We start from the raw sequence: 18,460 nt of genomic DNA, 5'->3' as shown, positions 1-18,460 counted from the left end.
ACACAACAAAGTGTCTCCATCACCAACAACTATAAAAAATTGTTCATCTTGTGAAGACTGGTTTAATTCAGAGTCCCAATTAAAAGTTTGATTCATGTTAGAAAGGTAAAGCAGGAAAGCCTTGTTTGGTAAGTGGCTTTTTGACAGAGCCAGCACTTCAGACTTTACAGATCAGTAGATGATGTGCGATATCTTTCCCTTGGAAACTGTACATTGCACAATGATGTATCACTGACAAATATGTGTCTTGATTTGGAAAGATTCTGTAAAGAATGCTCTTTTTCTAAGCAATTCTTGAACAAATGCTCTAAACATCTTTGCCTTGTGTGTTAATACTATCAACTGTGAAGGAATGCCCCTCAGGGCTGGATGACTGTTCACTGGACTCTGTGAGGTTGTGAATGGTATAGTCCATTCTCCTCAAAAGAACGTCTTTGCAGGATACCCTTGGCTTCTTGATTTACCTGAACATTTGATAGTTCAGTTAACATCTCAGAGCCAAGAATCAGATTTACTATTCTTTGATGCAAGACATTCGTGCACCAACGTTTTAGCCCTGGCTTGCATCAAAGAGAGAGAGAAAGAAATGGTCTGCATCTACTAAGATATGGTGCATTTTTTCTCTTCCCTAGTTCTCGCATAGGTTTGGCAGCCATGTATAGCATACACACACTTACACCATAGTTCAAGGTTGAGTTCTTTCTCTGAAGAATAGGTTTTGTACTGGAAAAGGTCCCTTACAATACAAAAAACAATGCTTTGGGGTTTTCCAACTTTGTATGTGTGCTGTACAATACAGCACACAAGAACATATGAAAAATGAGGAGAAACTAAAATGTTTCTCTTTACTACTCCTGTCTCAAGGAGGTGTATGGTTTTGTCACAAATCCCTGTTTAACAATGTTTGTAGATAATGATCTGTGACTAAACCCATGGGTGGTTTGGTGCAGTTAGGTTCGGCCCATACAGTACTCTCAGATTTTTTTGTTTATTGGATTAACCATTTTTGGACTTTTTCTGTGGGTGAGTCTCACTGCATGTGTCTCACCCATGGTAATCACATGGCAAATGTACTGCACCTGCGTACACCCTGCGTCTGCCTTTTAAGATAAGGCCACTGCATTGCAGCTAAGGTAAGCAGTACTTGGCTGGTTCCAAGTGAACACATGTTCACATGTGTGTGCATGTGTGTGCAGGGTGCACATAAGAGACTACCGTCCTGCGCAGATAGCCCAGAGCTGCAGGGACTCTGCAGGATTAGAATTTAGGATGGAGTATGCCTTATAATGCTAGTGCAGACTCACAGGGAAGGTCAATGTCTTTTTCTGTTTTGTCTTGAGTGACACTTTCTTATATACATAGGGCTTCCCTTTGACCTACAAAGTCCTGTGACATATAGAAATGGGGTGGACCATGTACACCAAAATCAAATCTGCAAGTTGCAAGAAGGTATCTGTTCAACTTATGGGTCATCCAGAATTTTCTTTTTTCTGTCATTCAGCTGAGGATTAGAGCCCAGGGCTTTTTTCACCCTGCAGGGCCAGTTCAACCACATTTCTCTGTAGCAGAGCGCCACCCCGCACAAAAGGAGTAATTAACAGTGCTCCCCTCAGCTGTGAGATGGAAAGGGTAGGGATAAGAAAAAGTGTGTCTGTTAATTACCTGTCACACTCTACCATGGCAGGAGACAGCCCAAACCCACTCAACCAAGGAGGAAGTCCAGGAGAGGCTCTTCTTTGAAGTTTTGTTGGCAAAGACTCTGGTAGTGATTTCAGCGAGGGGTGGAGCTGAGATCCCAGAAGCAGATTTGACCAGTAACATTTGGAGACTCAATCTTAATCTGTCCCTGCATGCTATGCAGGAGAGTTGGGACAGGGTTGGAGAGGTGATGTAGCACCCTAGGATTGCCTGGGGTGCCTAGACTCTGGACCCTTCCACCCCCTTTAAAAATGGTTGCACAAGAGAGAGAAATGGCTTTTTGTGGCAATTGGTGCTGTTTAGGGTTTTCACTACTGGACTCTCAGAATGCGAAAGCCGTGGATAACTGGAAGGAGAAACCCCCCTGATTCTCTAAAGGAGTAAGGACTCTGCCCCCAAGATGACACCAGGACCAGTAGGTCTCTCCAAGGGCTACCAAGACTGGCCTCCTTGCAGCTCCTACAGACCAGTTGGAGCTAAAGATCTGGACTTCTATGCCCAGAGACAGAAACCTGGAGGAAAGCTGGTGAAGGGAGCCAGTTGAACCAACTCCTTGTAAGAGACACCACTTTGTACACCAGGAGCCCTGCTGAAACTAGAGCTCACCACCAGGAGTAAAATCAACCTACGACTGTCTAAATCTGCCAACGGCACCCAAGTTATTGCTATTTTAAAAATGGTGACCTTTGACCTCCCGGAAGATTGAATGTGTGGGCGTCAACAGCCTGGCAGAAGAACTACTCATGCAGTGGGCCAGGGCCCAGGGGAAGGTGCAAGAAGTGTTTTATTAATGCTTCCTGGGGAGGGTCATTCCAGGCACCCTTTCCACTCCTTTGACTGCCCTTGGATACCCCCATCTCCCATGGTGCTGGCTCAATGAAGACAGGGAGCACTGCTACACCCCCCCCCCCACACACAAAGAAAAAAGGGTCCCAGGACCACATCTCCAGGCACCCAATTGCTGTAGCCATGATCCCACTCCCTATGACCCTGTCTGGAGGGGAGTAGAACAGCCTATGCAGAGGAAGCACCCTGCCCACAAGGAGTGGGCAGAGAAGAAGGTCAGTTGCTGGCTCCTACACTGGCAAAGAATGACACCGGTTGGTAGGGAGAGCCAGGCAGATGGTGGTGGGCTCAAGGAGCTGCCCCAGTTTATCCAGCCTGTTGGGTGCACAGGTGGGACCAGGCACTGCCCACCAAAAAAAAAGACAGAAAACAAAAATAAAAGAAAGAATGCATGGCTTACAGAACCCATGGGAGACCCGCTGCTATTATATTTTCTGCTTCCTCAGAACCCTTGATAACACCAATAGGACTGATTTATCTAAAGTGGTTCCCTCCTATATTGTGTTTTGCTGTCTGGCAAAAGTGTGGGGGTACTGTGATTTTGGGGGTCATGACTCTTTAGCAGTCACATTTGATTTCACTGTTATCTAAGGTATTTTCAATCTGTCTTATTTGTAAATTAATTAATAATATTTAGTAGTGTGTATAATAAATGTACTTTTCCTTTTTTAAGAATAATTGCTGACTGGTCAATGATTTATTAAGGGCCAATATTGCTTGCCAGCAAATGGTGATTACTAGCCCACACCACCTCCCCTGAGTAGGCCTTGGGCTTGCCTCCTCCACTACCCTGAGAGAGTCAAGCACTACAATGGGGTGCTTGGTTCTTAGAGAGGGGAAATTGTGGACTGATTACATATGGAGGCCTCACATTCTGTATAACTATTTACCCAATCCCCTACCTGGTTGCCTGGGAATGTGAATGCACCACCCAGGGAATATTCCTGGATGCAAAGTTACCCAAAGCAATGCATGTTGCAACTTGGTATTACTTTGTGATACTTTCCAAATTAGCATTCGATAATAAATACCACCCTAAAGTGCTGAGTGCTGAGTTTGATTACAAAAGTGATACAACAGTCAAAATGGGGAGCACCCTGTCTTCCATTCCAGCATTTGTGACCCCAAGGCATCATGGTAAATGCAGTCATTAGCACGAATTTGAATAGAGTTTTGAAAGTTTTTCACCATAAGTTGGTGCGGCGAGTGCCGTATCTTCGGACACATGTTTCTGGCTATTTGGCCGTCATCAGCGAAGAGCAACGTGTAGCTGGCGGGGTTGCTTGAAATGCCGTCAAAATAGGGAGCACCCTGTCTTCCATTCCAGCATTTGTGACCCCAAGGCATCATGGTAAATGCAGTCATTTGCACGAATTTGAATAGAGTTCGTCAGCTCAGAGGCCTGTTGTAATTAAGGCTCCTGTCAGCCTCTGAGCTGACGAGCTCGGGTGAAGCACCTGTGCGCCTTCTTGAGTGGTACTTAAACCTTTGAATACTTTCAAGGTGGCATTTCAAGCAACCCCACCAGCTACACATTGCTCTTCGCTGATGACGGCCAAATAGCCAGAAACATGTGTCCGAAGATACAGCATTCGCCGCACCAACTTATGGTGAAAAACTTTCAAAACTCTATTCAAATTCGTGCTAATGACTGCATTTACCATGATGCCTTGGGGTCACAAATGCTGGAATGGAAGACAGGGTGCTCCCCATTTTGACTGTTGTAATTAAGGCTCCTGTGAGCCTCTGAGCTGACGAGCTCGGGTGAAGCACCTGTGCGCCTTCTTGAGTGGTACTCAAACCTGTGAATACTTTCAAGGCGGCATTTCAAGCAACCCCGCCAGCTACACGTTGCTCTTCGCTGATGACGGCCAAATAGCCAGAAACACGTGTCCGAAGATACAGCACTCGCCGCACCAACTTATGGTGAAAAACTTTCAAAACTCTATTCAAATTTGTGCTAATGACTGCATTTACCATGATGCCTTGGGGTCAGACATGCTGGAATGGAAGACAGGGTGCTCTCCATTTTGACTGTTGTAATTAAGGCTCCGTGAGCCTCTGAGCTGACGAGCTCGGGTAAAGCACCTGTGCGCCTTCTTGAGTGGTACTTAAACCTGTGAATACTTTCAAGGCAGCATTTCAAGCAACCCCGCCAGCTACACGTTACTCTTCACTGATGACGGCCAAATAGCCAGAAACACGTGTCCGAAGATAAGGCACTCGCCGCACCAACTTATGGTCAAAAACTTTCAAAACTCTATTCAAATTCGTGCTAATGACTGCATTTACCATCATGCCTTGGGGTCACAAATGCTGGAATGGAAGACAGGGTGCTCCCCATTTTGACTGTTGTAATTAAGGCTCCCGTGAGCCTCTGAGCTGACGAGCTCGGGTGAAGCACCTGTGCGCCTTCTTGAGTGGTACTTAAATCAGTGAATACTTTCAAGGCGGCATTTCAAGCAACGCCGCCAGCTACAGGTTGCTCTTCGCTGATGACGGCCAAATAGCCAGAAACACGTGTCCGAAGATGCGGCACTCGCCGCACCAACTTATGGTGAAAAACTTTCAAAACTCTATTCAAATTCGTGCTAATGACTGCATTTAACATGATGCCTTGGGGTCACAAATGTTGGAATGGAAGACAGGGTGCTCCCCATTTTGACTGTTGTAATTAAGGCTCCCGTGAGCCTCTGAGCTGACGAGCTCGGGTGAAGCACCTGTGCGCCTTCTTGAGTGGTACTTAAACCTGTGAATACTTTCAAGGCGGCATTTCAAGCAACCCCGCCAGCTACACGTTGCTCTTCGATGATGACTGCCAAATAGCCATAAACACGTCTCCGATGATACGGCACTCGCCGCACCAACTTATGGTGAAAAACTTTCAAAACTCTATTCAAATTTGTGCTAATGACTGCATTTACCATGATGCCTTGGGGTCACAAATGCTGGAATGGAAGACAGGGTGCTCCCCATTTTGACTGTTGTAATTAAGGCTCACGTGAGCCTCTGAGCTGACGAGCTCGGGTGAAGCACCTTTGCGCCTTCTTGAGTGGTACTTAAACCTGTGAATACTTTCAAGGCGGCATTTCAAGCAACCCCGCCAGCTACATGTTGCTCTTCGCTGATAACGGCCAAATAGCCAGAAACACGTGTCCGAAGATACGGCACTCGCCGCACCAACTTATGGTGAAAAAAACTTTCAAAACTCTATGCAAATTTGCGCTAATTACTGCATTTACCATGATGCCTTGGGGTCACAAATGCCATGGAAGACAGGGTGCTCCCCATTTTGACTGTACAAAAGTGATACAAACCTGGCACAAAGCATAAGAGAAGTCAAGCAACGCAAGGCAACAACGGAAGAGAACAGAACAGCTCAATGTCTACTGAAACGTGGTTCTGGTCTGCTCTCTTACTGCACTTCTGGTTCTTATCTGCCTATGCTGACGACCTTGCGTCATGGTCTGTGACTTTGGTTTACAGTCCAATGCAAATCAGGATTTGCACTGCAGTGTAAATTCCACCTTTGTGTTGGTTTTGCGTAAAAGAAGTAATGCAAACATGACACAAATGTTTATAAATTTGGGCACAATTCTTATGAGATTTCATACAAAAGTTTAATTTGTCTCTCATCAGAAAAGGTTGTCCCTAATGTGATTTGCATTGAAAACCTGTAAGTCATAGGTCCATATTTATACTTTTTTAGTGCAGCGTTTGCGCCTCTTTTTAATGAAAAAGCGGCACAAATTTACAAAATACAATTGTGACCCATATTTATACTTTTTGATGCAAACCTGCACTAGCACAGGTTTGCGTCTAAAAGATTAACGCAGGCTAACGTCATTCCCACGTGCCAGCCGGGTGCGATATTTAAGGAATGACGTTATACGGCGCCGCGGCCTGGTTACCGTCAAAATAAATTACGCTAACCAGGCAGCGGAGGCAAAGGGAAGAATGGGGGTTGTGCATCAAAGAATGGTGCAAACCAGGTTAGCGTCAAAAATATTGACGCTAACCTGACTAGCGTCATTTTTTGACGCACAGCCCCCATGGAAATGACTCCTGTCTTCATAAAGACAGGAGTCATGCTCTCATGCCCAAGGCACAGTGGCATGTAGGGGGGCCCAAATTAAGCCCCCCTATGCCACTTAAAAAGAAAATAGAAAATACTTACCTGGACTTACCAGGGATGGGTCCCCTCATCCTTGGGTGTCCTCCAGAGGTGGGCGAGGGTGGCATGGGGTGTCTCTGGGTGCAGGGACGGGCACCTGTGGACTGCTTCCATGGTCTCCCACCATGGAAATGAGCCAACAGGTCCCCTAACGCCTGCCCATAACTAGGCGTTACAAAATGGCGCTAATCAAGCTTAGTGCAATTTGTTAAGGCCCGCCTCCTCCCGTGCGTCATTTTTGCGAGGGAGGATAAATGAGGCGCAAATGCCTTAGAGTCATGTTTTTGCAAGGGAACGCCTACCTTGCATCTTGTTAGCGCAAGGTAGGTTTCCACGTCCAAAAAATTATGCACACTCCATAACTTTGAAGCTAGACGGGTCTAGCGCCAAAATATAAATATTGAGTTAAGTTTGCATCGGATTTGCGTAAAAAAAATGATGCAAATCTGGTGCAAACAGAGAATAAATATGCCCCTATATTTTGTAAGTTTGCGCCGCTTTTGCATAAAAAAAGTGACACAAACTAGGTGCTGAAAAAGTATAAATATGGGCTGTAGTTTTCCAAAACAGAACATGAATTATGACCTGAGACATGGGTTTAACTCAGCTGTTTTCCTAACTAGCAGTGGGAATTGGATTGTGTGGCACGAGATACTGAAAGTACAAAGATACTATGCATGTTAAAAATAACTTATTCCATTAAAATGGCAGTGACACACAAACCACTCGCTCTTTTTTTGTTCCACAGGGCTTTTATCAGGAAGTGGCAAATCCTATCTTGATGAAAATTCAGCTACAATATCCAGAATACTGCGTCTCACACCTTACAGAAAATAATTTCCGGCAGCTCTTTGAAGGATCAGAAATAGTTGTAGCTGGGAAAATTGATGATAATGAAATTAATTTTTTCAAAGCAGAAATTAAAGCACAGACAGTAAGTACCGTTGTTGTTTACCTAATTGTAAGGTTCAGAATGTGTCTTTGACTCAGTTGGCATAGTTGTATTGTCCGTCCTCAGAATTGATCATGCTGAAACTTAGTCCATTTCCCATTCCCAAACACAAAAGAAATGTTAATATTCAGTTTACAGCTGCTGGACTTTTAATTGTTATTCTTTCTTTACTGGATTTTTGAAGGGTAATTTATGTGGAGTTCAGCAGGCTTATTGTTAGATTTCATTCACTTGTGGCAGAGGGGCGTACTGCTCGAGCTTTTATTTCATGGAATTTGTGGGGGTATTTCTTCATGTTTTATCACGCCTATAGGATATTGTCACTACTATTGTCTGGAGACACAGCAAATAAATACGACTGATAAAACTTGCCTGACGTTTCTGTACCTAATGTGAGGTCTAGGAGCTTAAAACATTTGTTAAAGTCTGCTACATATGACCTGTTGGATTCGCATACTATTGATTTGTCGGCAAGCTTTCTTAAGGAGGCTGAACACCAACAGCTTTGGAAACAGAAAGACGTGACTTGCTTGCTCTTTCTAAAGTGCTTGATTCGACCAGCTTGCCAGAAAATTGTCAGTAAGATACTTTATTGATGCTGTGTTAAAAATTAACGTCTTGGGAAGATTCAATTTGAATCCCCCAAATGAACCCTGGCGTTCTTGCTTTCCCTGCTCGCTTGGTTTTATTGAAGGCAGGTATTTAAACCCCACCACATGTGCAGGTTAGCAGCCATCACAACCGGCGTCAGTGTAATGCATGCTTCAGCGTCATTGTCCTACACGGTCGAAAACATACCTCATGATTACTTGGATTAACTTTAGGAGATTGAAGCATCAATGAAATGCACTGCTTCACTGCCTTGCTATGTTTTCTGTATGCTTTTTTTCCCCACAACAAAGCCACACATACATCACTTTTGTAAGTGACACTAATTCACTTTATCCCTGTCAACAAGAATTTCACAGTCCCTACAAACAGTTGGTCCGACCTCAACAGTACACATTAGAGACACCCTCATGCACCACCATTCACACAGCATGTCTCCAATTCATGCAGTTTTCTATGCCTTTGCCACTTCAAAAACACATTCGTAACATCAAAACGCAGACCTAAAAAATCACCAGTACCTGCTTTCTTGAATTAAAATTGCCTTGCGGCATCCTTCCTTTCAAACGGATATCTTCAAAAATATGTAGCAAATCATTCAACTTATAAATTAGCATCACATTAGAGACAATTGTTCCCATTGCCTCGCTCCAGTCTTTTAAAGATGGTAGGCTTACCGTTTTACATCGGCATAGTATGCAGGTTTTTGCCATTTCTAAAGCTGAGTTTAAACACCGTTTTATGATCGGTGATTCCAAGTATATTGTAAGTGTAGCGGAGGAGGGCAAGATCCGGTGAGGGCTGCAGCGTTCATTTATTCACCCGCACCACTGCCTGTAGCAGGTAAATAAGTGATCACCAGAACTCTTGCACTGCTCTGCAGGACACAAGACATGCATCATACCGCCTGGATCATTTTCCATTTCAATGATAGGTCCACTTCAACTTTATATTACAACTTCAACTTGTACCTCACACTGCATCAACAGTATACAACAGATGCAACACCAGCATTCATTGTGAACACAACACGGTCCTATACCCTATAATTAGTTAAGTGCTTACACATCAATGGCACAACAAGTTGTACTCATATCTCACATAACACCAATAATACACTTCTGCAACAAAACCTGACACCATCATGCACAAAACATGGCTCCGTGTCACACAATTAGCTAAGCATATGCTACCTAAACCTCACATATGAACCAAGGAATACTTATACCACATTTATATTAATTATACATGTTATCAAAGCTCCTTGCATTGCCACTTCCCTTCCTGCCCGTTCCCTATTTTTCTAATCACCTTTCTTCATTGGCCACCACTAAATACCGGATACCTTCCTCTAAGCAATGTCAGCTTCATCATAAATTACAGCGACCTCTGTACAGTAGAAATCCTGAACCTCTAATTTGGCCAACCGATCCTAACCCTAAAATGATCCCTCTGACAAGCATAAAGGCTTTACATTTCTATCAAGCTATCTCTTAACCAGCTCACTGAGCTAGATATACCTTACATGCAATTTCACACCTCTTGAATTCATCACCATAACAGAAAACATCAAAATAAAATGGATTCTCATCTTATAATGTCAACCCACCTATCAGAAACACCATGACACCAAAAAAGGTCAACAAGACCAAATACAGATAAGGGACCAAGGCTAGCCACATTGCACTTGGCTCTTACCTAGCCACCTCCTCTTCAAAAAAGAACTAAACAATATTACTGACTCACTTACTCTGTAATGTGTTAGAATGATAGATACCCTCAAGGCCTCCTAAGATCCTAAGCATTCCTAGAAATGTCTCATTCAGGCATTAGCTACAGAGCCATGTTATGTAATGTATGTTCTGTTATGGCATGTTGATTTATAGAGCACACCATCACCCAGGTGGGTGTCCTGGCTCTGAGCAGAGCCATCTAAGAATCCAGAACTTTCTTCATTCAAGGGAAACTTCAAAGACACACTGTGAGTACCGATGTCTAAACTGGCACTACTCCTGATCATCCCATCTTTCAAGAATTTGATCTTTGCAGGAAGCTCATTATCCATCTGAAAAGCAAAACTATGGAATTCTCTCCTGGCAAGTTTAAAACAGATCAAAGAGTATGGACATGTATATTTATGGCCAAGTCACTCTGGTTTGAATCCACTCAATCACTTGCTCAAGATCATAGGTGTAAACATGTGCAAACCTATATCCGATTTTTCTTCACTCCAACCCATGATTAAGTACTGCTACAAGATCATCACAACACAAAATGAAGATCACTCTAGTCCTTAACCCCTTAGCTTGTAGGCCTTTTCACCCCCAGTGCTGAGCGCTTTTTTGGTTATTTGGGTAGTTCATGCTTAGGCCCCCATAACTTTTTGTCCACATAAGCTATTCACACCAAATGTACGCCCTTCTTTTCCAACAGTCTGTTGATTGTAAAGGTATGCAGAGTTTGGGGTACCCCTCAAGGAGAATAAGATATTAGCCAAAATACAGCTAAAATGTGTTTTTGTTTGGTAAAAAGGGAAAAAAGAGCTGCAGAAGAAAGCATTTGTTTTTTTCCCTGCAAATGACATCAACAAAAGGTTTGCAGTGATAAAATCACCATCTTCCCAGCTTGTGGGAACAGGCAGACTTGAATCAGCAAACCACATTTTTCAACACGGTTTTGGCATGTTACTGGGACATACCCCATTTAAAAAAATGTTTTCGCTTTCAGCCTCCTTCCAATTAGTGACAGAAATTAGTTTGAAAACAATGGTGGATCCCGGACAGCTAAACATCTCGGAAAAGTAGGTAAAATTCTGAATTCAGCAAAGAGTCAAAATTTTCCTACAGAAAGTAACAGTTGAAATAAAAAATATTGGAATTGAGTTGAAAAAACAGCCATTTCTGTCTAAGGTTTCTTCTGTGCCTTTTTCCAGCTAGGGGTCTCATTGGGTCCTGTAACCCAGAATCCTTTGCAAACCTGAAATTTTGGCTAAAAAAAACTTTTCCCTCACATATCGGTGCTGCAAAGTTCTGGAATCTGAGGGGAGTCACAAACTTCCTTCCACCCATTTTTTCCTCAAGTCTCCGGATAAAAATGGTACCTCACTTGTGTGGGTAGCCCTAGTGCCGGCCACAGGAAATGCCCCAAAACAAAACGTGGACACATCACATTTTTCCAATGAAAACAGATGAGATTTTTGCAAAGTGCATAGCTGTAGATTTTGGCTTGTAGCTCAGCCGACACTAAGGAAACCTACCAAACCTACACATTTCTGGAAAGTAGACACCTAGGGAAATCCAGGATGAGGTAACTTGTGGGGCTCTCACCAGGTTCTATTACCCAGAATCCTTTCAAATCTCAAAATTGAGCTAAAAGAACACCTTTCCCTCACATTGTGGTACTGCAAAGTTCTGGAATCTGAGGGGAGGCACAAACTTCCTTCCATCCAGCAGTCCCCCAAGCCTCCCAATAGAAAGCTCGCCTTAGGTGTGTGGGTAGGCCTAGTGACTGTGACAGGAAATGCCCAAAACCTACTGTGGCGATGTTGATAACTGAGGTGAGTGTACTAATTAATCATGGGATCTTGAACCATTTAGGGAAACTTACCAAACCCAGACATTTCTAAAGCAATAGACACCCAGGGCAGTCCCTGAAGGTGTGGCTTGTGTGAATTCCCCAAAGTTTTCTTTACCCAGAAAACCTTGCAAAGGTGAAACTTTGAATAAAAACAGTATTTTTCCTTGTATTTCTGTGAAGTAAACTACAGAAATATGCATGGGTCTACAAACATCTCACCACCTAGCATTCCCTAACTTGTCCTGATAAATACGCTACCTTACGGGTGTGGCTGGGCCTAGTTCTCGTGACAGGAATGGATCACACAAGGGTCAGTGGTAATCCTTGCATAAGGGCTACTGTTGACCCTGGATTAGTCCATCCCTGACGCAGGCACTGGACACACAAGTGGGGTTGTGATTTTATAAAGCAAAGTGGGGAAACAATGGGTGACAGGAATTTTGTGGATCCCTGCACATTCTTGTAGCCTACGTGATGAAAAAGAAGGGTAAATAGTGTTTTTAATCACTGTTTCACCTTTGCAGGGTATTCTGGGTAAGAAAACGTTGTGGAATCAACACACCCACAGCTACGTGGATGTCCCCGGGTGTCTATTTTTTCTGAAATGTCTTGGTTTGGTAGGTTTACCTATATGGCCACCGAACCCAGGACCAAAAACACAGCAGACCGTCTTACAAAACCAGGCTGTTTTGGATAGGTAATTTTGATGTCTCCACAATACTTTTTGGACACTTCCCATTTGCGGTCACTTGCCCACCCACACAAATGAAGCAACGTTTTTCCCTAGAGATTCAGGGGAACGCTGGGTGGTAGAAAATGTGTGGCTGCCTGCAGGTTCCAGGACTTTCCCTCACAGAAATGCAAGGAAATTGTGTTTTTTAAGCAAAGTTTGTGATTTCAGGGAGATTCTGGGCAAAGGAAAACTGATGAGAGCCACGCAAGCCCTGCACCCTTGAACCCCCCTTGGTACCAGTATGTTAAAGTTAGTCCACGACACACACTAGGTTGTTTTAGCACCTCCAGTAATTATGGTTTCAAAGCATGAATACTTATCAAAGTATCTGAATATTGGAACCAAGCCTTCTGAAGGTGTGCCATAAAGCTACTTCATGGCACCAACGGCTTTATGGTCCATTCACACGCCATTCATGCCCAACACACAACACTTTCATACTGCCAGCAACTGGCCCATTCGAACTAATCACTGCACTCACATCAACTTACCACTGCCAGACAAGGGAACATTCATACACCACAGGACGGAATACATTTGACTACATTTTACCACCTGTCAAGTAACTGCCTCCTTTTTCCTGAACATTACCAAAGGCATGTGTAAGAAACCTTTACTAATGACTCCCATGACAGCCACCTGGAAGAAATGCTTTTCATGCACCTTTGGCACACTCACTGTGCAAATCCAGCTGCATCCAGTTTGTGGATGCAAGACGGGGGTGTCCAAAAAATGCCTTGTGAGGCCCATTCATCAAACTAAGTGAGCACATCTACCATTGAAACTAAGGCAGACATGCCGGAGAATTCTCATGAAGTTTCTGAAAGAGAACGTCATAAACTATGAAGAAGGGTAGTGTTTGGCACACAGGGTAATCCGTAATAACATAGCATATGTCCCAGCCACCATTATGTTCAGTGCTGTGTCTGTAATGCACTTAGCATACAGCAAATTGAACATCTACTAAGTTCTGACAGAGGATGTAAATGGCAAACAGGTCAAACACTGACCCATATGTGTCATTGTCCTTCAGTGCCAGCTTAGTTTGTATCAATAGGTGTGAATGATGTGCATCTGTACTACCTTTACCACCTGCCTTATAACCAGTGCATTATCCCTTTGAAAGCACACCTACCATAAGCTTTTCTTGCCCATTCATGTCTCTGTCCTCATCAGAGTCCTGACTAATCCTGTATGATTGCCAAGAGAACCTATACTAATGCCTTCCACCATTAGCTACTTGAAGCTCAAGAAAGCATGCCTTTCATGCGCCATCAGCGCACTTACTGTGCTAAAACCAACTCCTTCCAGTTTGTGGATACAAGTTGGGGGTGTCTGAGTATGCCTTGTGAGGCCTATTCCTCAAACTGAGTGAGTATATCTACCGCTGAAACTAAGGCAGACATGATGGTGAATACTACGAAAGGTCTTTCAAGCAAAAAGTCAAACAAATATCCTGTGGAACTCATTCATCAACACTTTTACTTTGGCTTTGAAAGTGAAGCTAAAAATTGAGTTTGTACACTTTCAAACAAGTAGGAATATTGGTGAATATGTCCCACCGGACATTTGTTTGACTTATTACACTTACTCTGGTTCTCGTTGGCAATCATGGTGGTCCTTGTGTAGCATACATAAGTTCCTTAACAAGTACTTCAAAATTCAGTCACACCTTTAACATTTTGCCACACAGGGTACTCTGTGACAATGTGCCATATGCTCTGTTCACTACTATATGGAGTATGGGGACTATAATGCACCTTAATTCAACAGAACACCTACCACATTCTAACGGCAGATAAAGGTGTCGAGCAGGCCATAAGGAAGTCCATGATTTCCTGAAGTAGATGAAGTAAAATTCTGTGGGGGCTGGTCTAGTAAAGCAGTGGCCCATGGACATTCAATATCCATGCAAAGCCACTGAAAGGTTTACCCAATGGCAGCTCCACTTCAGTTGATTTCCCAGAACTTTGCTTTAGCATAATACAATGTGAAGAAAGTAGGGACCCAGAGGCTTGGCTGAGATGGGCACTGGGGACCGTAATAACCACTCTGCTGCCGCTTTCAATGCTTCAAGCACACTTTACAGTGACGACATGGAAAAATGTATTTTGGTGTTTTAGGAATGAGATCAGAAAAGTGTCATTCCTGTAGCCTTGCCACATCCTCCCGGACATATGAAGTGGAGGTTGCTGCTTCTGTAACAATAGTGAGGCTTTCAGTTGTAGAACACTGGAAGTCAAGGAAAGTCATGAGTCTTCCTGTGGTTGTCTAACGATAAACAACATACGCATTGTATGTCGCCATCTGGATCAGGTGGGTAAACAGTTGTTTGTACCAAATGCAAGTTTTAGGACATGTATTGTATGGTTGAAGCGACTGTTGGTCGATCTTGTCCTCTCTGCCCATGTACTTATTGTAATCAAGTATACAGGTGGGCTTGTGGACTTTGGCCATCTGACCCCAAACTGTGATGGGTGAAGTGCTCTCATCGTGAATTGTAGTGAGCACACATACAACACACCTATCCTAGAACTTAACTGGGAGCAGTTTGTTGGAACGCAACGCAGTACTCTGGGATTTCCGGAGCTTCTTGCAAACAGACTTCTGCGGGAATCCTTTGCGGTTACAGTGAACTATACCGCAGGTCAGCTTCATAGCGCTCAATGAACAGCTCTACTTCTGTATAGTAATTATCCACTAGAAGGTTATAACCTTTGTGAAGGAGGGGCTGGACAAGCTCCCATACAATCTTCACTGTGACCCTCACGGGGGAGGGTAACCTACAGGGTTTAGGGTGGAGTCTTTCGCTGTATACACTCTCAAGCTGTACACATGCCAGAAGAGCTCTCACATAGCATGTACAGCCTGATGCCATAGCGAGCTCTTTTGCTCGCAATGTACTGTCTGAGCAGCAGCCACTCTTTGTACAGGATCAAGAACTAATAGACTGCTATATTCTTTCCAGGAGTATAGATCTCTGGAAACCTGGCAGACAAATGTTTCATGATAGGCCAAATTTTGAACAACCTGTCATGGTCTGGATGGTCCCAGGGCAATGTAGCAGAATTGTTATTGAAATGCAGCATTCACTGTAATACCAAAATACGATCTCTTTTAATTTACAATGCGAAGATGGAGGTTACCCAAACCGTGAGAGTCATCCAGCAGGACCACAAGGTGGGTTTCTACACTAACCCCATTGTGAGCGTAAGGCCCTAAAATATCTTCAACTCTGCCAGTGAAGTGGTAGTCCATTGGCATGCCCTAAAACGGGGCCCTAGAGTGCCTCCATGCTCCCTCAGAAATTGTTCTGCATACAAATCTGTTTGCTGCACAATTTGCTGAAGGAAGTCAACATACAAAAAGAGATGGACGTAGTCAACTGGCAAAAAGTTGTCCATATCTTCTTTACATCCACTGTCACCAGTAAAAAGTGGAATTTGGGGCTGAACAAAATTGGGGGGCTGTCAAGAGAGTCTCTCTCTGTGCTTGCCGCTGCACACACCTGCTCAAAAAGTTGTCCATATCGACTTTACATCCACTGTTGCCAGTAAAAAGTGGAATTTGGGGCTGAACTAAATTGGGGGGCTACCAAGAGAGTCTCTCTCTGTGCTTGCCACTGCACGCACCTGGTCTCTGGTTTGGGATAACCCGCGGTTGTCCTGCTGCATGGAATGTGCTTGTGAAGGGACAGCACAACTGTCCTCATCGTCTCCCTCAGAATCACAGGAAGAGGTATCATTGGAAGGGGCTCCGCTATTTGAAAAATCACTCTCAGATTCTGCCCCATTTTCCGCTCCCTCAGATGCTGTCTCACAATTTGCTGTCTTAGTCTCTTATCCTGCCTCAGAGCTGTCCGCCATAAGCCAAGTTACGGCTTCAGCAGCAGTCATCCAATGAGACTCCATCTCTGCTGTTGGCTAAACTGTCCCTCTAAAGCACTAGCCTATGTAGAAGGCAGATAGGGTCACAAAATTGCTTGTGGGTGTGTGTGTGTGTGCAACAGTAAATGTCAGTCACCTTACCTTCGCTTCTTCTCTGAATCAGCAGATTCTTTGAAGCCACTGAAAAAAACAAAAATGAAACGCTATTACTTTACCTGACCACATACCCATCATTACAGCCTTTAGCGCTGGTTGCACCCAGTGTGACAATCATTTTTGGTGCTCCCCCTCCCATGACCTCCTCCTTGAATTCCCACACTGCCACCCAGCAAAAGTGCCCCTCATCTCTCCACAGCCTCCCTCGCACATACATTTCATTTTTTTTAAAGCGCAGGTAACGCCTGGCTTTACTAACCCACTCAGCTAAATACATATCTATCCTTTTGCACTACTTTATGGCGTCAAAACTGTCATTACACAAAAGTCAGATTCTCAAGCAGTCAGGCCTATCCAGAGGCAATGTGTAAAGCGATTGCACAACACACACAACACATGTGACACACTATCCCCACCACAAAGGAAACACAACACCAAGTTATATAAAAATAAACTGTATTGTTCACAACATCATTAGACCAAACACAACATGTCAGTAATACCCTGCTACTCAAGCAACTGTCAGAACATTACACAGTCCTATTACTCTGTGAAAGCCAGCAGTAGTCATATAAAACATATAGGTTACTGGTTATTCTGCAACACAAGCAGTAGTCAGGAAAACATTACTAAAAGAATCTAGATGTTATCATACCATCATAAATGCCCATAGAAGGAACATCAGAGAACACATGGCAAGTCATGAATGTACACTGTAGCATTCGCATTGCGCTAAAATCACCATAACATCAGGGTTGCACATATCATGAAAACATATGTCACCAACAAGGCAGAAACTCTATCATGAGATGCACAGGAAGAATTACCTTGCACAAATGTCCCTAAAACATTAGGAATGCCCATAAAAAAGAATCAATCCCAGGCTTTTTACAAGTCAAATCTCGGTGGCCACATAAATGGGCTCCAACACTCCTTCTGCGCTAAAGGAAGCCCCAAAACCGGCTTTGGGGCGATGGGACCTCCTTTGAGGTTTCCGTCCCACCCAGCAAGCCCACTGAGTATAGATGAGGGAGGGGTGCGGCATGTATCCCCGCCTATCCCCTGGGGACGTCTCTCCCCACACACCAAGAAGCAATTGCCACAGGTGCCCCCGGGGGCCGATCAACTGTCACGGGGCAGGGAAGCCAAAGACACTTGAAATATTACTTCGGAATTCATGCTCCTCATGCAGTGACCAGGGATGAGGGACTTACCCTTGTATCCCTTCAATCTGCTTCTCAGGCGCCCCCTTCTACTCTGGGAGCACCGTGCATACCCTCTTGGCCGGGCAGGACCTCCGATGAGGTTTCCGCACCACCCAGTGAGGAAAACAGATGCTCTCGCAGCCTTGGGTGCCTCGGGGGACCACAAGTCTCCACCCGAGCGCATGCTCGTCATAGGCTATGGGGTGGCCCTGGGAGCAGGAGGGACCTCCAATGAGGTCTCCCTCCCTCCTGGGGCTGCTCCTCCATACTCGCCCGGCACCTAATCTAGTGCCAAGTGGAAAGACACTGAGAAGCGCGCCTAAGGCGCTTGGGCCAAACAAAATAGATCACTCCTCAGGCACTACACTCCAGGAGCTTTCCCACACAGTGCTGTCCTCACACTTTTAAGACAAGGCAGTTGCATGGGGCAGGGGCCACAGCACCCAGTCCCTGGGGACACCAGTGGATACACAGGGTGGTAGGGCCCAACAACAGGCCAGCACAAAGGGGATTCAGTTAGGCAGGCCCTTATAGTGACCCAGCAGGTCACAGGACAGCACAGCAGTCCAAGGCAGTTCCTGGTGAGTCCCTCCAGCAGCATTCTGTGTTCCAATAATGCCTCTT

General features: G+C 44.4%; 1 protein-coding gene across 4 annotated transcripts in view; it reads left to right on the top strand.

Moving 5' to 3' along the window:
* Positions 1–18,460, top strand: part of LOC138259001 (inter-alpha-trypsin inhibitor heavy chain H4-like) — a 536,359-nt gene that overhangs the window by 209,542 nt on the left and 308,357 nt on the right. For all 4 annotated transcript variants that reach the window (XM_069206377.1, XM_069206375.1, XM_069206376.1 and 1 more), the window contains exon 11: positions 7,467–7,652. In XM_069206377.1, the coding sequence (XP_069062478.1) occupies positions 7,467–7,652 (186 nt within the window). The remainder of the gene's footprint in view (positions 1–7,466; positions 7,653–18,460) is intronic.

Source organism: Pleurodeles waltl, chromosome 9 (genome assembly GCF_031143425.1).
Source record: "Pleurodeles waltl isolate 20211129_DDA chromosome 9, aPleWal1.hap1.20221129, whole genome shotgun sequence".
Lineage (NCBI taxonomy): Eukaryota > Metazoa > Chordata > Amphibia > Caudata > Salamandridae > Pleurodeles > Pleurodeles waltl.
This window is presented reverse-complemented; position numbering and strand designations above follow the sequence as displayed.